At 44.7% G+C, this 23,295-nt stretch overlaps 1 protein-coding gene across 1 annotated transcript in view; it reads left to right on the top strand.

Annotated features, from left to right (window-relative positions):
* dcaf1 (ddb1 and cul4 associated factor 1) overlaps window positions 1-22,768 on the top strand; it is a 101,689-nt gene extending 78,921 nt beyond the window's left edge. The window contains exons 24-32 of the mRNA XM_079530794.1: window positions 4,241-4,325; window positions 6,297-6,530; window positions 8,454-8,547; window positions 10,713-10,817; window positions 12,250-12,323; window positions 12,797-12,892; window positions 14,373-14,472; window positions 16,701-16,853; window positions 20,273-22,768. Coding sequence (XP_079386920.1) covers window positions 4,241-4,325; window positions 6,297-6,530; window positions 8,454-8,547; window positions 10,713-10,817; window positions 12,250-12,323; window positions 12,797-12,892; window positions 14,373-14,472; window positions 16,701-16,853; window positions 20,273-20,328 — 997 coding nt within the window. The 3' untranslated portion in view covers window positions 20,329-22,768. The remainder of the gene's footprint in view (window positions 1-4,240; window positions 4,326-6,296; window positions 6,531-8,453; window positions 8,548-10,712; window positions 10,818-12,249; window positions 12,324-12,796; window positions 12,893-14,372; window positions 14,473-16,700; window positions 16,854-20,272) is intronic.
* The last annotated feature ends 527 nt before the right edge of the window (window positions 22,769-23,295 follow it).

Raw genomic sequence — 23,295 nt, 5'->3', positions numbered from 1 at the left:
CAATCTAAACTATGGAATGAACTTCCCATTGCAGTCAGAACTACAGACTCACTCCCAATCTAAACTATGGAATGAACTTCCCATTGCAGTCAGAACTACAGACTCACTCCCAATCTATACTATGGAATGAACTTCCCATTGCAGTCAGAACTACAGACTCACTCCCAATCTATACTATGGAATGAACTTCCCATTGCAGTCAGAACTACAGACTCACTCCCAATCTAAACTATGGAATGAACTTCCCATTGCAGTCAGAACTACAGACTCACTCCCAATCTAAACTATAGAATGAACTTCCCATTGCAGTCAGAACTACAGACTCACTCCCAATCTAAACTATGGAATGAACTTCCCATTACAGTCAGAACTACAGACTCACTCCCAATCTAAACTATAGAATGAACTTCCCATTGCAGTCAGAACTACAGACTCACTCCCAATCTAAACTATGGAATGAACTTCCCATTGCAGTCAGAACTACAGACTCACTCCCAATCTAAACTATGGAATGAACTTCCCATTGCAGTCAGAACTACAGACTCACTCCCAATCTAAACTATGGAATGAACTTCCCATTGCAGTCAGAACTACAGACTCACTCCCAATCTAAACTATGGAATGAACTTCCCATTGCAGTCAGAACTACAGACTCACTCCCAATCTAAAATATGGAATGAACTTCCCATTTCAATCAGAACTACAGACTCACTCCCAATCTAAACTATGGAATGAACTTCCCATTGCAGTCAGAACTACAGACTCACTCCCAATCTAAACTATGGAATGAACTTCCCATTGCAGTCAGAACTACAGACTCACTCCCAATCTAAACTATGGAATGAACTTCCCATTGCAGTCAGAACTACAGACTCACTCCCAATCTAAACTATGGAATGAACTTCCCATTGCAGTCAGAACTACAGACTCACTCCCGATCTAAACTATGGAATGAACTTCCCATTGCAGTCAGAACTACAGACTCACTCCCGATCTAAACTATGGAATGAACTTCCCATTGCAGTCAGAACTACAGACTCACTCCCGATCTAAACTATGGAATGAACTTCCCATTGCAGTCAGAACTACAGACTCACTCCCGATCTAAACTATTCAATGAACTTCCCATTGCAGTCAGAACTACAGACTCACTCCCGATCTAAACTATGGAATGAACTTCCCATTGCAGTCAGAACTACAGACTCACTCCCGATCTAAACTATGGAATGAACTTCCCATTACAGTCAGAACTACAGACTCACTCCCAATCTATACTATGGAATGAACTTCCCATTGCAGTCAGAACTACAGACTCACTCCCAATCTAAATTATGGAATGAACTTCCCATTGCATTCAGAACTACAGACTCACTCCCAATCTAAACTATGGAATGAACTTCCCATTGCAGTCAGAACTACAGACTCACTCCCAATCTATACTATGGAATGAACTTCCCATTGCAGTCAGAACTACAGACTCACTCCCAATCTATACTATGGAATGAACTTCCCATTACAGACAGAACTACAGACTCACTCCCAATCTAAACTATGGAATGAACTTCCCATTACAGTCAGAACTACAGACTCACTCCCAATCTAAACTATGGAATGAACTTCACATTGCAGTCAGAACTACAGACTCACTCCCAATCTAAACTATGGAATGAACTTCCCATTGCAGTCAGAACTACAGACTCACTCCCAATCTAAACTATGGAATGAACTTCCCATTGCAGTCAGAACTACAGACTCACTCCCAATCTAAACTATGGAATGAACTTCCCATTGCAGTCAGAACTACAGACTCACTCCCAATCTAAACTATGGAATGAACTTCCCATTGCAGTCAGAACTACAGACTCACTCCCAATCTAAACTATGGAATGAACTTCCCATTGCAGTCAGAACTACAGACTCACTCCCAATCTAAACTATGGAATGAACTTCACATTGCAGTCAGAACTACAGACTCACTCCCAATCTAAACTATGGAATGAACTTCACATTGCAGTCAGAACTACAGACTCACTCCCAATCTAAACTATGGAATGAACTTCCCATTGCAGTCAGAACTACAGACTCACTCCCAATCTAAACTATGGAATGAACTTCCCATTGCAGTCAGAACTACAGACTCACTCCCAATCTAAACTATGGAATGCACTAGGGCTTAGGGATGCCTGAAAGTGACCATCAGCCAAATCGAATAATCTACAGCTCTGCCGATTAATAATCGATTAATTGAACCCCCCCCCCAAAAATAATAATAATAATAATAATCAATATCAGATAAAACTTTTAAGATTTTATATTATGCACATGCCATGGTCACATAACCATTATATGTTGAGTGCATGCTTTGATGGTTACAGTTTTATAATCAGTTTTGATGAGTAAACCTAGACACTAGTCTACACTCTACTCTACAACTGCCTTCATTTCATCTGATTGTCTGTCTGGCAGGCACTTAACAAGCGATCGTTAACTGTGTCTGTTAGAGAGAGAGGCAGAGAAGAGTGGCTTTGCTCAACTTGATTTATACTTATATTCTCCACTCTGATGAAGGTACATGTTCGATATATCATGCAGCCTTACTTATTAGCCTATATTTGGGCAATTTTAGTTTTTTTTGTTTTTGATTTTCGATTATGAAATATTAAAATCGATTTCGGAGACTCCGACAATTATCGGAAAATCAATTAATCAAAAAAAAAAAAAATGGCCCATTTTGGTCCCGCCAGCCATGCTTGTGCCTCGCCTCGTTAACAAGGAAGTCAACTCAACAAGTGCGGTTGCATTTTAAAGTACCGTATTTGAATAAAGGTTGTACACGAGATTGAAATGAACCGCTGGGAAAATCCCTAATTGAGAGAGAGTAGGCCTGACAAGCCACCACAGCTCAGTGGACATGACATATAGGCTACCATCTCTCTCCATATATGCACTACGGGCGAGCGGGGTCTCCTGTCAACAAGGATCTAGGGCTTTAACCCATTTATTTAGGCCTGACGTCGACATTTAAAAAAATGTCTAAAATACCTCATGTTTCTGTATCAGTGGTGCTCAATATTACCTCATGTTTCTGTATCAGTGGTGCTCAATATTACCTCATGTTTCTGTATCAGTGGTGCTCAATATTACCTCATGTTTCTGTATCAGTGGTGCTCAATATTACCTCATGTTTCTGTATCAGTGGTGCTCAATATTACCTCATGTTTCTGTATCAGTGGTGCTCAATATTTCATGTCAAGGACCCCAAAAATGATACGTAATTGGCCGCCGACCTCCATCTGAAAATATGTAGTTTCAGGGACCCCCCAGAAGACCCCCCCCCCCCCCAGGGACCCCCCAGAAGACCCCCCCAGGGACCCCCCAGAAGACCCCCCCCCAGGGACCCCCCAGAAGACCCCCCTCCCCCAGAAGCAAAGATTTGAGTTAAAAACCTTCGCTCTAAAATAATATATATTCAAAGATTTGCGCCACATATTCATGATTTTTCAAAAATAGCAGACCTACAAGCTCGTAGCGCGGCACTCGGTGGCGCGCTATGAGCTTGTAGATCTGCTATTTTTCAATAGCTAAAGTATAACATAATGCTTAAAACAGTCGACTAGTAAATCCACCAGTCGACCTTGTTGGTACTAGTTGACCAGTTGATAAGATTATTATTTTTTTAATCCCTATTCATGTTTATTCGTAATGTAAAATATTTCTTTTTTTTCCTTTGTTTTTTTTAACCCATTTTGGGCGGGAACCCCTTTTGGTGTATGTTATACTTTAGCTATTGAAAAATAGCAGATCTACAAGCTCGTAGCGCGGCACTGAGTGGCGCGCTACGAGTTTGTAGGTCTGCTATTTTTGAAAAATCGTGAAAATGTGGCGCAAATCTTTGAATCTTCTTTCAGAGCGAATGTTTTTAACTCATTTATCGTTGCTTCTGGGGGGTCCCTGGAACAACATATTTTCAGATGGGGGTCGGCGGCTAAATACATATAATGTTTGGGGTCCTTGACATGAAATATTGAGAACTGATACAGAAACATAGGTATTTCAGAAAACTGTCAGGATTTAGAAGACTTTTTTTTTATTTCGATGTCAGGCCTAAATGGGTTAGTGTCTCTTCTGTTTGTAATCTGTGACGCACATTGGGTTGCACTTGCTGTATGAAATGTGCTATACAAATAAAGTTTTGATTGATTGATTGGTTGATGTTCAAATGCCATTTGTGTGTTTCCAGGCATTCCTTTCTAGGAAACCACTATGTAGAATTCAGTAAACTGTCCCAGGACCGAGTGATCGGCACCAAGGAGCACATCGCCCACGTGAGTTACTGTTACTGACCACCAGGGGGCACATCGCCCACTGAGTTACTGTTACTGACCACCAGGGGGCACATCGCCCACTGAGTTACTGTTACTGACCACCAGGGGGCACATCACCCACTGAGTTACTGTTACTGACCACCAGGGGGCACATCGCCCACTGAGTTACTGTTACTGACCACCAGGGGGCACATCGCCCACTGAGTTACTGTTTCTGACCACCAGGGGGCACATCACTCACTGAGTTACTGTTACTGACCACCAGGGGGCACATCACCCACTGAGTTACTGTTACTGACCACCAGGGGGCACATCACCCACTGAGTTACTGTTACTGACCACCAGGGGGCACATCACCCACTGAGTTACTGTTACTGACCACCAGGGGGCACATCGCCCACTGAGTTACTGTTACTGACCACCAGGGGGCACATCGCCCACTGAGTTACTGTTACTGACCACCAGGGGGCACATCGCCCACTGAGTTACTGTTACTGACCACCAGGGGGCACATCGCCCACTGAGTTACTGTTACTGACCACCAGGGGGCACGTCGCTCACTGAGTTACTGTTACTGACCACCAGGGGGCACGTCGCCCACTGAGTTACTGTTACTGACCACCAGGGGGCACATCACCCACTGAGTTACTGTTACTGACCACCAGGGGGCACATCGCCCACTGAGTTACTGTTACTGACCACCAGGGGGCACATCGCCCACTGAGTTACTGTTACTGACCACCAGGGGGCACGTCGCTCACTGAGTTACTGTTACTGACCACCAGGGGGCACATCGCCCACTGAGTTACTGTTACTGACCACCAGGGGGCACGTCGCTCACTGAGTTACTGTTACTGACCACCAGGGGGCACATCACCCACTGAGTTACTGTTACTGACCACCAGGGAGCACATCGCCCACTGAGTTACTGTTACTGACCACCAGGGGGCACATCGCCCACTGAGTTACTGTTACTGACCACCAGGGGGCACATCGCCCACTGAGTTACTGTTACTGACCACCAGGGGTACACATCACCCACTGAGTTACTGTTACTGACCACCAGGGGGCACATCGCCCACTGAGTTACTGTTACTGACCACCAGGGGGCACATCGCCCACTGAGTTACTGTTACTGACCACCAGGGGGCACATCACCCACTGAGTTACTGTTCTGTTACTGACCACCAGGGGGCACATCGCCCACTGAGTTACTGTTACTGACCACCAGGGGGCACATCACCCACTGAGTTACTGTTACTGACCACCAGGGGGCACATCACCCACTGAGTTACTGTTACTGACCACCAGGGGGCACATCACCCACTGAGTTACTGTTACTGACCACCAGGGGGCACATCACCCACTGAGTTACTGTTACTGACCACCAGGGGGCACATCACCCACTGAGTTACTGTTACTGACCACCAGGGGGCACATCACTCACTGAGTTACTGTTACTGACCACCAGGGGGCACATCGCCCACTGAGTTACTGTTACTGACCACCAGGGGGCACATCGCCCACTGAGTTACTGTTACTGACCACCAGGGGGCACATCGCCCACTGAGTTACTGTTATTGACCACCAGGGGGCACATCGCCCACTGAGTTACTGTTATTGACCACCAGGGGGCACATCGCCCACTGAGTTACTGTTATTGACCACCAGGGGGCACATCGCCCACTGAGTTACTGTTACTGACCACCAGGGGGCACATCGCCCACTGAGTTACTGTTTCTGACCACCAGGGGGCACATCGGTCACTGAGTTACTGTTACTGACCACCAGGGGGCACATCACTCACTGAGTTACTGTTTCTGACCACCAGGGGGCACATCACTCACTGAGTTACTGTTTCTGACCACCAGGGGGCACGTCACTCACTGAGTTACTGTTTCTGACCACCAGGGGGCACATCGCCCACATCTGTGTGCACATGCATCTTATGTTTTTTCTGTATTTCATCAGATCTATGACATCACCTCGGGGAAGAAGACCCTGACCCTCAACAACCCCGACCTGGCCAACAACTACAAGAGGAACTGCGCGACCTTTAACCCCACGGACGACCTGGTGCTGAACGACGGCGTGCTGTGGGACGTGCGCTCCGCTCAGGCCATCCACAAGTTCGACAAGTTCAACATGAACATCAGCGGAGTGTTCCACCCCAACGGCCTGGAGGTCATCGTCAACACAGAGATCGTATCCTTACAGAGTCCTCCGTTTAGGACCACATTCTGGGTTAGGGTAGGGTAGGGTCATCCTCATCATTTTTCGACCGCGGTCAAGATCATGGATTTCACAATGCCACGCCAGACTTCCCGGTCCTTCATTGCCATCCCCAGTTCCTGCTTACTGATGCATGTGTCCCTAGCGATGACATCATGTGTCCCTAGCGACGACATCATGTGTCCCTAGCGATGACATCATGTGTCCCTAGCGATGACATCAGGGAATGACAGTTTTCTACCCCTGGTCTGCTTTGAGGCAGGACTCCAGAGAAGAAGGGAAGATATAACCTCATTGTCAGCTTTGTAGCAGTGGCCGGAAAACTGTGTTCTTCTGGATCGGACTAGTGAAGAAACACGGGGAAGGTTGCCGTATATTAGATCAGTCAATGGGTGGCTCTTCCAAGACAGATTTTGACCGCGCTCACGTAAATACGCTTGTGTTGTCGCACTGCGACTGCTCCCCAGTGCTCCGCGAAAAAACGCAGGTCTCATTGAAAATGAACTATAGGCTCGTTATATCGCTTCACGTTTTAAAGTATTTGAAAGTAAAGTTTAGTATTATTATCTTAAAGATGGAGTGCCACAATGTTTGTATTTTTCCAGTTGTTCATGTGTATATGAGGTGACAGTACTTCATTAGACACCCTGGAGTCATTTTATGTGCAATGATGTATTAACTTTGTATTTAGGGTTTCTTCCTGGAGGCTGAACCCTTGACAGTCAAACGGGCCAATGAAATAAACAGTAATATAGTGACACCACACTATCAGCCCCTCCCCTAACCCCTCCCCCTTTATCATACAACTACAGCTGTGGGTGCGGCTTCAGTTCACCCATCACCACCCACCTGGCAAACCAGGCATACTTAATGAACTGGTGGGCGTGCACACATAAAAACAACATTTTAACAAATACTGTACACTTTTTTTGAAAAGATTATACCTCCTTATATAACAAGACCTGATGGTCATGTTTTAGGGGGGGGGGGATCACAGCACTCCATCTTTAACTAGTATTGTAGTAGTAGTATTATGTTCAGTATTCTAGTATTATCTAGTATTGTAGTAGTAGTATTATGTTCAGTATTCTAGTATTGTAGTAGTAGTATTATGTTCAGTATTCTAGTATTATCTAGTATTGTAGTAGTAGTATTATGTTCAGTATTCTAGTATTGTAGTAGTAGTATTATGTTCAGTATTCTAGTATTATCTAGTATTCAGGCCCGGTTCTTCCTACAGGCCGACGAAGCAACGGCTTCGAGCGCCATGGGGGAGGGGCGCCAAAAAAAAAAAACAACTCTGTCTGCACCGTGTCCCCCCAGTGCCCCCCCAGTGCCCCCCCAGTGCCTCCCCAGTGCTTCCCCAGTACCTCCCCAGTGTCTCCCCAGTGCCAGTGTCCCGCCAGTGCCTCCACAGAGCCTCCCCAGTGTCCCCACAGTGCCTCCCCAATGGACCCCCAGTGCCTCCACAGTGTCCCCACTCCCCCCCCAGTGCCTCCACAGTGTCTCCTGGGGGGGGGGGTATTGTAGTATTATCTAGTATTGTAGCAGTAGTAGTAGTAGTATGTTCAGTATTGTAGTATTATCTTAACTCAGACCTCCAGTGTATTGTAGCAGTAGTAGTAGTAGTATGTTCAGTATTGTAGTATTATCTTAACTCAGACCTCCAGTGTATTGTAGCAGTAGTAGTAGTAGTATTATGTTCAGTATTCTAGTATTATCTAGTATTGTAGTAGTAGTATTATGTTCAGTATTCTAGTATTATCTAGTATTGTAGTAGTAGTATTATGTTCAGTATTGTAGTATTATCTTAACTCAGACCTCCAGTGTATTGTAGCAGTAGCAGTAGTAGTAGTATGTTCAGTATTGTAGTATTATCTTAACTCAGACCTCCAGTGGGACCTCAGGACGTTCCATCTCCTCCACACGGTTCCAGCTCTGGATCAGTGCAGGATCGTCTTCAACAACAACGGAACCGTCATCTACGGAGGTAACCCTAACCCTAAACCCTAACCCTAAACCCTAAACCTACCACACAATACCCTTATTTGTATGGAGTCATATCCCCCAAAGTGACAGGAGCGCAACTTTTTCATATCGCGTCAAATAAGAACTGTTCCAAAAATAAACAAATGATCGCGGCGGTTTGACTCATATGGATATAAAGAATCAACTGACTGAAAGAAAACGCTAATGTTACTGCCGTCGAATTATTACAAATTTCGCTATACAGAGACGCTCAAATATCACTGCCTGACTGACGACACAGAGACACCTCCCTGACAATATCGCTGAGACAGTTTATTTATTTTTGGACCACAATGCTTATATGAGATTAAAATGAAACTTCTACGGGCCTGGACCAGGGGATGAGCGAGTGACGTCAGGACTTCGGTAGAGAATTCACCGTCTGTCCGCTCCGCTGTAGTGCTGACAGAATGAAGTGACATTATTCCGGTAGTGTCTCAGCCCTGCGGTCGCTTCTCGCCTTTAACTTAAAGCGTCTTACTGGTGGTGAGAACATGTATGTTATGGTGAGAACATGTATGTTATGGTGAGAACATGTATGTTGTTATGGTGAGAACATGTATGTTATCATGGTGAGAACATGTATGTTATGGTGAGAACATGTATGTTGTTATGGTGAGAACATGTATGTTATCATGGTGAGAACATGTATGTTATGGTGAGAACATGTATGTTATGGTGAGAACATGTATGTTATCATGGTGAGAACATGTATGTTATCATGGTGAGAACATGTATGTTATGGTGAGAACATGTATGTTATGGTGAGAACATGTATGTTGTTATGGTGAGAACATGTATGTTATCATGGTGAGAACATGTATGTTATGGTGAGAACATGTATGTTATGGTGAGAACATGTATGTTATCATGGTGAGAACATGTATGTTATGGTGAGAACATGTATGTTGTGGTGAGAACATGTATGTTATCATGGTGAGAACATGTATGTTATCATGGTGAGAACATGTATGTTATCATGGTGTGAACATGTATGTTATGGTGATAACATGTATGTTATGGTGAGAACATGTATGTTATCATGGTGTGAACATGTATGTTATCATGGTGAGAACATGTATGTTATCATGGTGAGAACATGTATGTTATCATGGTGTGAACATGTATGTTATGGTGAGAACATGTATGTTATCATGGTGTGAACATGTATGTTATCATGGTGAGAACATGTATGTTATCATGGTGAGAACATGTATGTTATCATGGTGAGAACATGTATGTTATCATGGTGAGAACATGTATGCTATCATGGTGAGAACATGTATGTTATCATGGTGAGAACATGTATGTTATCATGGTGAGAACATGTATGTTATCATGGTGAGAACATTTATGTTATCATGGTGAGAACATGTATGTTATGGTGAGAACATGTATGTTATCATGGTGAGAACATGTATGTTATCATGGTGTGAACATGTATGTTATCATGGTGTGAACATGTATGTTATCATGGTGTGAACATGTATGTTATCATGGTGTGAACATGTATGTTATCATGGTGAGAACATGTATGTTATCATGGTGTGAACATGTATGTTATCATGGTGAGAACATGTATGTTATCATGGTGAGAACATGTATGTTATCATGGTGAGAACATGTATGTTATCATGGTGAGAACATGTATGTTATCATGGTGAGAACATGTATGTTATCATGGTGAGAACATGTATGTTATCATGGTGAGAACATGTATGTTATCATGGTGAGAACATGTATGTTATAATGGTGTGGACATGTATGTTATCATGGTGTGGACATGTATGTTATCATGGTGAGAACATGTATGTTATGGTGAGAACATGTATGTTATCATGGTGTGAACATGTATGTTATCATGGTGTGAACATGTATGTTATCATGGTGTGAACATGTATGTTATCATGGTGAGAACATGTGTGGTTATCATGGTGAGAACATGTATGTTATCATGGTGAGAACATGTATGTTATCATGGTGTGAACATGTATGTTATCATGGTGAGAACATGTATGTTATCATGGTGAGAACATGTATGTTATCATGGTGAGAACATGTATGTTATCATGGTGAGAACATGTATGTTATCATGGTGAGAACATGTATGTTATGGTGTGTTTCCAGCCATGCTCCAAGCAGACGAGGAAGACGACATGATGGACATGCAGATGAAATCTCCGTTTGGATCCTCGTTCAGAACATTCAACGCCACCGACTACAAGCCTATAGGTAAATACTACTACTACTACTACTATATACGACAGACTACAAGCCTATAGGTAAATACTACAATACTACTACTACTATATACTACATACTACAAGCCTATAGGTCAATACTACTACTACTACTACTACTACTACTACTACTATATACTACAGACTACAAGCCTATAGGTAAATACTACAATACTACTACTACTATATACTACAGACTACAAGCCTATAGGTAAATACTACAATAATACTACTACTACTACTACATACTACAGACTACACGCCTATAGGTAAATACTACAATACTACTACTACTACTATATACTACAGACTACAAGCCTATAGGTAAATACTACAATACTACTACTACTACTACTATAATGTAGTAGTAGTAGTATTGTAGTATTTACCTATAGTCTGTAGTATATTATACTACAGACTACAAGCCTATAGGTAAATACTACAATAATACTACTACTACTATACACTACAGACTACAAGCCTATAGGTAAATACTACAATAATACTACTACTACTACTACTACTATATACTACAGACTACAAGCCTATAGGTAAATACTACTACTACTATATACTACAGACTACAAGCCTATAGGTAAATACTACAACAATACTACTACTACTATATACTACATACTACAAGCCTATAGGTAAATACTACAATACTACTACTACTATATACTACAGACTACAAGCCTATAGGTCAATAATACTACTACTACTAATATATACTACTATATACTACAGACTACAAGCCTATAGGTAAATACTACAATACTACTACTACTATATACTACAGACTACAAGCCTATAGGTAAATACTACAATACTACTACTACTATATACTACATACTACAAGCCTATAGGTAAATACTACAATACTACTACTACTATATACTACATACTACAAGCCTATAGGTAAATACTACAATACTACTACTACTATATACTACAGACTACAAGCCTATAGGTAAATACTACAATACTACTACTACTATATACTACAGACTACAAGCCTATAGGTAAATACTACAATAATACTACTACTATATACTACAGACTACAAGCCTATAGGTAAATACTACAATAATACTACTACTATATACTACAGACTACAAGCCTATAGGTAAATACTACAATAATACTACTACTACTAATATATATACTACTATATACTACAGACTACAAGCCTATAGGTAAATACTACAATAATACTACTACTATATGCTACAGACTACAAGCCTATAGGTAAATACTATATACTACAGACTACAAGCCTATAGGTAAATACTACAATAATACTACTACTATATACTACAGACTACAAGCCTATAGGTAAATACTATGTACTACTACTACTACTTTACTAAGTACTATCACATGTTAATCTGTGTATTACTGATTCACTGTTTCCACCCTATCAGCTACCATCGATGTCAAGAGGAATATATTTGACCTGTGCACGGACACCAAGGACTGTTACCTGGCGGTCATAGAGGTATGTCAGGCCCTGTCACATTCACCTGTCTGTCACATTCACCTGTTTGTCTGTCTGTCAGGCCCTGTCACATTCACCTGTCTGTCTCTCAGGCCCTGTCACATTCACCTGTCTGTCTGTCAGGCCCTGTCACATTCACCTGTCTGTCTCTCAGGCCCGGTCACATTCACCTGTCTGTCTCTCAGGCCCTGTCATATTCACCTGTCTGTCACATTCACCTGTTTGTCTGTCTCTCAGGCCCTGTCACATTCACCTGTTTGTCTGTCTGTCAGGCCCTGGCACATTCACCTGTCTGTCTGTCAGGCCCTGTCACATTCACCTGTCTGTCTGTCAGGCCCTGGCACATTCACCTGTCTGTCTGTCAGGCCCTGTCACATTCACCTGTCTGTCTGTCAGGCCCTGTCACATTCACCTGTCTGTCTGTCTTAGATGTATTTATGTATATTTATGGATATATTGTGGTGTTTCTACAGAACCAAGACTCTGTGAACACCGACACGGTGTGCCGGCTGTACGAGGTCGGACGCCAGAGGCTGGCCGAGGAGGAAGAGGAGGATGAGGAGGACCAGGTGAGCATGAACTAGACCTGGTACCCGCTGAGGTACCGACCAGGTGATCCTGAACTAGACCTGGTACCCACTGAGGTACTGACAAGCGTTTAGGTACCGACAGGTACCCGCTTAGGTACCGACAGGTACCCGCTTAGGTACCGACAGTTACCCGCTTAGGTACCGACAGGTACCGCTTAGGTACAAACAGGTACCGCTTAGGTACAGACAGGTACCCGCTTAGGTACAAACAGGTACCGCTTAGGTACAAACAGTTACCCGCTTAGGTACCGACAGGTACCCGCTTAGGTACCGACAGGTACCGCTTAGGTACCGACAGGTATCCGCTTAGGTACCGACAGGTACCGCTTAGGTACAGACAGGTACCCGCTTAGGTACAGACAGGTACCGCTTAGGTACAAACAGGTACCCGCTTAGGTACCGACAGGTACCCGCTTAGGTACCGACAGGTACCGCTTAGGTACCGACAGGTACCCGCTTAGGTACCGACAGGTACCCGCTTAGGTACCGACAGGTACCCGCTTAGGTACAGACAGGTACCGCTTAGGTACAGACAGGTACCGCTTAGGTACCGACAGGTACCGCTTAGGTACCGACAGGTACCGCTTAGGTACCGACAGGTACCGCTTAGGTACCGACAGGTACCGCTTAGGTACCGACAGGTACCGCTTAGGTACCGACAGGTACCGCTTAGGTACCGACAGGTACCCGCTTAGGTACAGACAGGTACCGCTTAGGTACAGACAGGTACCCGCTTAGGTACCGACAGGTACCCGCTTAGGTACCGACAGGTACCGCTTAGGTACCGACAGGTACCGCTTAGGTACCGACAGGTACCCGCTTAGGTACCGACAGGTACCCGCTTAGGTACAGACAGGTACCGCTTAGGTACAGACAGGTACCCGCTTAGGTACCGACAGGTACCCGCTTAGGTACCGACAGGTACCGCTTAGGTACCGACAGGTACCGCTTAGGTACCGACAGGTACCCGCCTAGGTACCGACAGGTACCCGCTTAGGTACAGACAGGTACCGCTTAGGTACCGACAGGTACCGCTTAGGTACCGACAGGTACCGACAGGTACCGCTTAGGTACAGACAGGTACCGCTTAGGTACCGACAGGTACCGCTTAGGTACAGACAGGTACCGCTTAGGTACCGACAGGTACCGCTTAGGTACCGACAGGTACCGCTTAGGTACAGACAGGTACCGCTTAGGTACCGACAGGTACCGCTTAGGTACCGACAGGTACCGCTTAACCCGCTAAGCGGGTGCTCTTTTTCCGCCTTGAACATCAGAACGTTACAGACTTACAATGTTGTATTTCTGTGTCGCCTTTCAGGCTTCGTGATCACAGACTGTATAGTATGATAAATATACTGTACAAACTGTACAATATGATATGACTAAATATACAAACCATCACTCACACCCCCCCCCCCCCCTCTCCGCCCCCCCTCCCACCTCCCTCCCCCACCAGGAGGAAGACGATGATCAGGACGATGATGAAGATGACGACTCAGACGAGGAGGTGGACACTGACCCTCTGGTCACTGAGATGGACAACGAGGACAACGCAGGTAACATCATATCGCCCTAGAGCTGATACACAACGCAGTTAACATCATATCGCCCTAGGGCTGATACACAACGCAGGTAACATCATATCGCCCTAGAGCTGATACACAACGCAGTTAACATCATATCGCCCTAGAGCTGATACACAACGCAGGTAACATCATATCGCCCTAGGGCTGATACACAATGCAGTTAACATCATATCGCCCTAGGGCTGATACACAATGCAGGTAACATCATATCGCCCTATGGCTGATACACAACGCAGGTAACGTCATATCGCCCTAGGGCTGATACACAACGCAGGTAACATCATATCGCCCTAGGGCTGATACACAATGCAGGTAACATCATATCGCCCTATGGCTGATACACAACGCAGGTAACGTCATATCGCCCTAGGGCTGATACACAACGCAGGTAACATCATATCGCCCTAGGGCTGATACACAATGCAGGTAACATCATATCGCCCTAGAGCTGATACACAATGCAGGTAACATCATATCGCCCTAGGGCTGATACACAATGCAGGTAACATCATATCGCCCTAGGGCTGATACACAACGCAGTTAACATCATATCGCCCTAGAGCTGATACACAATGCAGGTAACATCATATCGCCCTAGGGCTGATACACAATGCAGGTAACATCATATCGCCCTAGGGCTGATACACAACGCAGTTAACATCATATCGCCCTAGAGCTGATACACAATGCAGGTAACATCATATCGCCCTAGGGCTGATACACAACGCAGTTAACATCATATCGCCCTAGAGCTGATACACAATGCAGGTAACATCATATCGCCCTAGGGCTGATACACAACGCAGTTAACATCATATCGCCCTAGAGCTGATACACAATGCAGGTAACATCATATCGCCCTAGGGCTGATACACAATGCAGGTAACATCATATCGCCCTAGAGCTGATACACAATGCAGGTAACATCATATCGCCCTAGGGCTGATACACAACGCAGGTAACATCATATCGCCCTAGAGCTGATACACAATGCAGGTAACATCATATCGCCCTAGGGCTGATACACAACGCAGGTAACATCATATCGCCCTAGAGCTGATACACAATGCAGGTAACATCATATCGCCCTAGGGCTGATACACAATGCAGGTAACGTCATATCGCCCTAGGGCTGATACACAACGCAGGTAACGTCATATCGCCCTAGGGCTGATACACAATGCAGGTAACGTCATATCGCCCTAGGGCTGATACACAACGCAGGTAACATATCGCCCTAGGGCTGATACACAATGCAGGTAACGTCATATCGCCCTAGGGCTGATACACAATGCAGGTAACGTCATATCGCCCTAGAGCTGATACACAATGCAGGTAACATCATATCGCCCTAGAGCTGATACACAATGCAGGTAACATCATATCGCCCTAGGGCTGATACACAATGCAGGTAACATCATATCGCCCTAGGGCTGATACACAACGCAGTTAACATCATATCGCCCTAGGGCTGATACACAACGCAGGTAACGTCATATTGCCCTAGGGCTGATACACAATGCAGGTAACATCATATCGCCCTAGGGCTGATACACAATGCAGGTAACGTCATATCGCCCTAGGGCTGATACACAATGCAGGTAACGTCATATCGCACTAGGGCTGATACACAATGCAGGTAACGTCATATCGCCCTAGGGCTGATACACAACGCAGGTAACATATCGCCCTAGGGCTGATACACAATGCAATGAATCATATCGAGATGGACTCTAACCGTCTTGCCGCCAGCATTACATCGCTCATTGCCAAGGTTTTAAGGTTTTATCGCCGTAACACTTATTTTGAAGAGCCAAATATCTGTAACCGGATGTTACAATGACAACATGCTGTGTGTGGTGTCATGACCGGTTGTTGTTCTCTCGTTCGGTGGTGGAAAAACCCGACCGCGAAGTATCACAGCGCCTGCTACAGGCCGTTTCACCAGAAAACGACATTGATTGTGCCGATTTGGCGATACAGGCATTTGAACGCGGACGCGCACATCTTCAAAATGGCCGCAGCCATTAGGCTTCCCTCTTGGACTGCTAACGAATGGTGGCTAACGATACGATGGGATCAAAACATGGATTAAAGAAGCTACGGCTCTGGTAGGCTAGACGATTAATTTAACACGGTGTTCTACGGTTGTGGCGGGCTCCGTGTTAACACGGTATATTCTCCTCCCCTAAACCCAGGAGAGGAAGAGGAGGAAGACGGGAACGATGACTTCACTCCCTCTGATGACGAGGAGGTAGAGCGCCTCCTAGAGGAGGACGGGGAGGGAGACGACGACGACGATGATGATGATGACTCTGACAACGAGGACGTGGATCTGGGCGGAGACAACGGTACGGAACGTCTTTTGGGCGGGAACCCCTGTTGGTGTTTTAACATTATGTTACACTTTTAGCTATTGCAAAATAGCAGATCTAGAAGCTTGTAGCTCGGCACCGAGTGCCGCGCTACGAGCTTGTAGGTCTGCTATTTTTGAAAAAATCGTGAAAATGTGGCGTAACTATTTGAATATATATTCTTTCAGAGTGAACGTTTTTAACTCAAATCTTTGCTTCTGGGGGGGTCCCTGGAGGGGGGGGGGGGGTCCCTGGAGGGGGGGGGGGGGGGGGGGGGGGGTCCCTGGAACTACATATTTTCAGATGAGGGTCGGCGGCCAATTACGTATAATCTTGGGGGTCCTTTTGAGAACCACTGGTCAGGATTTAGAAGACATTAACCCTTAGACAGATTACTACTGGAAAACACGTGGAGTTTTGCATTAGTCTTTTCTGCCCTGTACGTGATTTTCCGTAGTTCTCTTTTTTTATTAATACCAATATATTAATTCGGTCCGCACCTCTGTATATAGTATTGAGCATAAATATCAACTACATTTCCCAGAATTCCCGTGTCACGTGACACACGTGTATGCTTTCCTATTGGAAACTGACGCCCAGCCCCCAGTGAACAGGGGGGTTGGTTGACTCCTCCGAGGTGGGCACTGGAGGAAGAGTTTTTCAGCCAGGTTTGCAGTCGCCGCAAAAAAAACAATCTGAAAAATGATCCATCCGTGTCCAGTGGCATTCTCCAGTCCCAGACCGTTGGCCGGGCTGCAACATCCACCCTCGCGGATTACACGTGTGCAACGTTTTTTCTTCTCCCCACCGGAGTTACCACCAAGGCTGATGCCTTCGCTAAAAGGTAATTTTATTGTATTCGAAAATGCCCTAATATGACATGTCTAGTAAGACGATCCCTATATTTGGCCCGAGCCGACCTAGTGCTGATATCAGATAGATGTGGTAGAACCATATATGGATAGATCTAACTGGTTTAGTCATCGTGACATGCATAGTCGGAGAATATATAACAAGGGTCGGTACTATAGGTGATCGACGTAGCTAACAAAAACATCTGATCAAATGAATGTATTGTACTGTGTCTTTGTGGGCCGAATCGTGGCATCGTGGCATACAAATAGATGTTTGTATAATTAGTATCACGATAAAATAATATGGCGACGTTAGAATGACACCACCAATGAGTGATCGCGTGTAATGTAGCTGCCCAGCGTATATCCAGCACCATCACGTCACCACATTCCACTGGCTGTTGGCTAGTAGTAGTTGCTAACAAACACTGCACAAATGGTACTGGCTATTGGCCGGGCCACAAGCCCGGGCAATAGCCAGTACCAATGTTGCTGGATGATTGCGACGCAATGGTGCTGGATATACCCTGGGCAGCTAGCTACATTACCACCGATCACTCATTGGTGTTTCATTCTAACGTTGCCATATTATTTTATCGTGATACTACTTATACAAGCATCTATTTGTATTTGTCATGCCACGACTCGGCCCACAAAGACACTGCACAATAAAATCATTGATCGCCAGCAGCCGGGTAAAACGCCATGTAATAGTAGCGTGCACTGACTACAGCTAAAATGTTTATTTCTTTTTATATATTTAGAACTGGCATCAGATGAGGAGGAGGAGGAGGAGGAGGAGGAGGAGGAGGATGAAGAGTCAAGACTGCGATGGCGTTCTCCGACACTGAACCGGATTCATTCATTCATTCATTTCAGGGGGGGCAGTTTTTGGGTGTTTTTTTTATTTAGCCTACTCACACATAACCTGACTCCGCCAGATGGGGCAGCAGAGAGTACACTGGGTTCCCCCCTCCTGCTCCCATCTGGGAACTCTCAGGCAGACTTGATGCCCGGCCACAAAACGGCCTGGCCAATCAGCAGCAGCTAGAAGCGAAGTTGCTCACAAAACGGCCTGGCCAATCAGCAGCAGCTAGTAGAAGCTAGAAGCTGCTGCTAGAAGTTGCTAGAAGCTGCTGCTGATTGGCCAGGCCGTTTTGTGGCCGGGCATCAAGTCTGCCTGAGAGTTCCCAGATGGGAGCAGGAGGGGGGAACACAGTGTACACTCTGCTGCCCCATATGGCGGAGTCAGGTTAACTCACACACACACACCGTCAAGGACTGGGTTTGGGGACATTTGGGAGGAGTAGCTCTGATCCATAGCTCTAAATGCGCATTTAGAGCTATGGATCAGAGCTAGGGGAGGAGTAACTGTTTTGTATGTAGGCCTATTTATTTTCTGTAATATTTATCATTTTATTATGTTAGTAGTCGTAAAAAATAAAAGACGCTTTTACAATGAGTTAGACCTGTCATGACTATTTTGTTCACTATTGTGAGGTTTATTGTATATGACTAAGCAAGTTTCAACTGTGATTTACTCTGTAACGGTAGATGGTAATAACTCAATTTCTTTTTTATAATACAGTATACATTCAAGTCTATATTTTGATACATATCATGGGCACCAAGTCATATCAAAACAATGTCCTTGGATGTGTTTTTTATCAAAACTGTGTTTCTTCATAACAGGTTTTTGAGATACATGCATGAATAGACAAGGTACTGGTAAGACTATGTAAACATGGTATATATCAAAATGTGCGTTAGAATGTCTAATTTTACCCCAAAAAAGAATTGAGTTTATATGATGTTCCAATTTCAGAGCTATGGGGACTTTTAGCTGGATAGGTCAGATTGATCATGACTGACCATGCTATTTATAGATGGCAAAATATCTACAGTGGTACATGTGAGAAACTTTTTATTTTATTTTAATTGAACTAGACAACTCACCCTTTAAAATGAGATATTGCATGGCTATGTATGCCCAGCAGAAAAAAAGTTATTTAGAAAATAAAACTTCAACCGGGCATAACTTTTTTTGGTTGTCCTAGAAACAGAAACAGTGTAAATGCAGGCTCTTTTAAATGGCTTCCAACACAAGAACTAAACATTTTATCAACTCAGTTCATTTTTTTCCTGGAAGCAGACAAGTCAAGCTTTCTCTGAAGGTCTTTCGTTGTCACACATTCACAACAGAGAATTTTCAATAAATCATTCAAAAACGCCATTCTGGCCATAGAGAAGTCTACCTACTATATAGAAATCCTTGAAACGCTCAAAGAGTTAAGTGGAGGTTGAGACCTGAGTCCAGATGGAGGTTGAGACCTGAGTCCAGATTCTACAAATGTCAGTTTTCTGAAAAACCTCACGTTTCCATGTCGGTGGTTCTAGAACTATTTCATGTCAAGGACCCCCAAAAATGATATGTAATTGGCCGCCGATCCCCATCTGAAACTGTTGTTTTTCCAGGGACCCCCCCCCCCCTCCCCCCCAGAAGCAAAGATATGAGTTAAAATCGTCTAAATGTAAATCCTGTTGTGTTTATCAACCCAACAGACAGCGACGACAACTCTGACCTCGAGGATGACATCATCTTATCCCTCAACGAGTGACATCATCATCCCTCAACGAGTGACATCATCATCCCTCAACGAGTGACATCATCCCTCAACGAGTGACATCATCTTATCCCTCAACGAGTGACATCATCATCTTATCCCTCAACGAGTGACAGCTGCGTTGGTCTAGAAGGAGGAATAACTTTAAAATCATCATCTCATCTGGCCTTAGATCTGTCTGTCTGTCTGTCTGTCTGTCTGTCTGTCTGTCTGTCTGTCCTTAGATCCACTGAGGCTGTTTACACCCATATGTTTTGGTGCAAAGGAATTTTCCAAACTAGGACAGACAGACAGACAGACAGACAGACAGAACCAATGTTTGGGAGCTGATCTTTTTACAGCACTGCCAGTTCAATCAGTAACCCCCCCCCCCACACACACACACACACACACACACACACACACACACACACCACGGTGGAACATGCGCACACTTCCTTCCACAAGCAAAGCATTCTGGGATGTGTAGTTCAGAGTGGAGGACCACGGAACACAGACAGAACTTTGTTATGGGTGGAAAAAAGAAAGAAAACAGATTGTATATTATATAGTTTTATTAAAAAAAAGAAAATAAAAATGAGTAAAAAAAAAAAAGAAAAGAAAAAGGAAACAAATTGTCCATTTGACTGAAATCGCGTTGCAGATTTAAGACCAGGAAGTGGATTCTTATCATTATTTGTTTTGTTTTTTTATAAATCATCAATGCCATTTTGTTATGGATTCCCATTCCAGTTTAAACAGGATCCATTCCAGTTTAAACAGGATCCATTCCAGTTTAAACAGCATCCGGTCCAGTTTAAACAGGATCCGGTCCAGTTTAAACAGGATCCAGTCCAGTTTAAACAGGATCCGGTCCAGTTGATACAGGATCCGGTCCAGTTGTTACAGGATCCGGTCCAGTTGTTACAGGATCCGGTCCAGTTTAAACAGGATCCGATCCAGTTTAAACAGGATCCAGTCCAGTTTAAACAGGATCCGGTCCAGTTGATACAGGATCCGGTTCAGTTGTTACAGGATCCGGTCCAGTTGATACAGGATCCGGTCCAGTTGATACAGGATCCGGTCCAGTTGATACAGGATCCGGTCCAGTTGTTACAGGATCCGGTCCAGTTGATACAGGATCCAGTCCAGTTTAAACAGGATCCGGTCCAGTTTAAACAGGATCCGGTCCAGTTGATACAGGATCCGGGTCCAGTTGATACAGGATCCATTCCAGTTGATACAGGATCCATTCCAGTTTAAACAGGATCCGGTCCAGTTTAAACAGGATCTGGTCCAGTTTAAACAGGATCCGGTCCAGTTAATACAGGATCCGGTCCAGTTGATAGAGGATCCTGCCTTCAAAAACATGCATGCGTGACTCGTGAGCGCCTCCTAGTGGCTTGGAGTGGCAAGGCGACCAATGCTTTCTTTTTTTTGTAAGCTATGACTCATAAGGGACTTCAGTCACATGATACCTTGTCGTATCGCGCTTCTTACGAAATGTCACATGACCATATTTACCATCTCATACTTTTAGCTGAGTGGGGAAAAAAAGGTTGTCGACGCTTTCATTTTCAGCTGGACAGACATTTAGGTCGAAAAGACGCCACCGTCTGTCGAAAAGACGCCACGGTCTGTCGAAAAGACGCCACGGTCTGTCGAAAAGATGCCACCGTCTGTCGAAAAGACGCCACGGTCTGTCAAAGACGCCACAGTCTGTCGAAAAGACGCCACCGTCTGTCGAAAAGACGCCACCGTCTGTCGAAAAGACGCCAACGTCTGTCAAAGACGCCACCGTCTGTCAAAGACGCCACCGTTTGTCGCCAACTCTTGGCTGTGCGTATGATATGTATGTCTACATGACATGCAGATGTAGTGTAGTGTAAATCCCAGTGTAATGTGTCACACGTTACGCCCACTTTTCACCAGTAGGAGGCAGTGCACCAAACGCACGTTACGCCCACTTTTCACCCGCAGACGAACTCACGTCTGCCCACTGTCGCCACCGCACAACCTAGCTTTTCCTCCCCGCGGTGGGAGAGGGTGGGAGGAGCGCCACCCGCGGCTTCTGATTGGTTGAGACGGGCTGTCAGTCATGAGGATTTACTATTCTGTGATAGAGATGGACCATGGTGCTCCTCTTCAAATGCTGGCCTGAAATATGATGTCGTTTGTTGGGATAAAACTCACATGGTGACTTTACTGTTCCTTCCAATATGTTGTTGCGACGCCCGATTAACCATTTCAACCCTGTTTCAATGCCTTACGGTTCGTCATGAGTGGTTTCGATGCTAACAATGCTATTCTACAGCCTTACGGTGCATCATGAGAGGTAACGATGCTATCGATAGACGATAGCCTTACAGTGCATCATGAGAGGTAACGATGCTATCGATAGCCTTACTGTGCATCATGAGAGTGCTAACGATGCTATCGATGGCCTTACTGTGCATCATGAGAGTGTTAACGATGCTAACGATGCTATCGATAGCCTTACAGTGCATCATGAGAGGTAACGATGCTTACGATGCTATCGATAGCCTTACTGTGCATCATGAGAGTGGTAACGATGCTAACGATGCTATCGATAGCCTTACAGTGCATCATGAGAGTGCTAACGATGCTAACGATGCTATCGATAGCCTTACTGTGCATCATGAGAGGTAACGATGCTATCGATAGCCTTACAGTGCATCATGAGAGTGGTAACGATGCTAACGATGCTATCGATAGCCTTACAGTGCATCATGAGAGTGGTAACGATGCTAACGATGCTATCGATAGCCTTACAGTGCATCATGAGAGGTAACGATGCTAACGATGCTATCGATAGCCTTACTGTGCATCATGAGAGGTAACGATGCTAACGATGCTATCGATAGCCTTACAGTGCATCATGAGAGGTAACGATGCTATCGATAGCCTTACTGTGCATCATGAGAGTGGTAACGATGCTAACGATGCTATCGATAGCCTTAC

The sequence above is a fragment of the Electrona antarctica genome, assembly GCF_951216825.1.
Source record: "Electrona antarctica genome assembly, contig: scaffold_56, whole genome shotgun sequence".
Taxonomy (NCBI): domain Eukaryota; kingdom Metazoa; phylum Chordata; class Actinopteri; order Myctophiformes; family Myctophidae; genus Electrona; species Electrona antarctica.
Note: the sequence above shows the minus strand (reverse complement) of the source record. Positions and strands in the feature narration are given on the sequence as shown.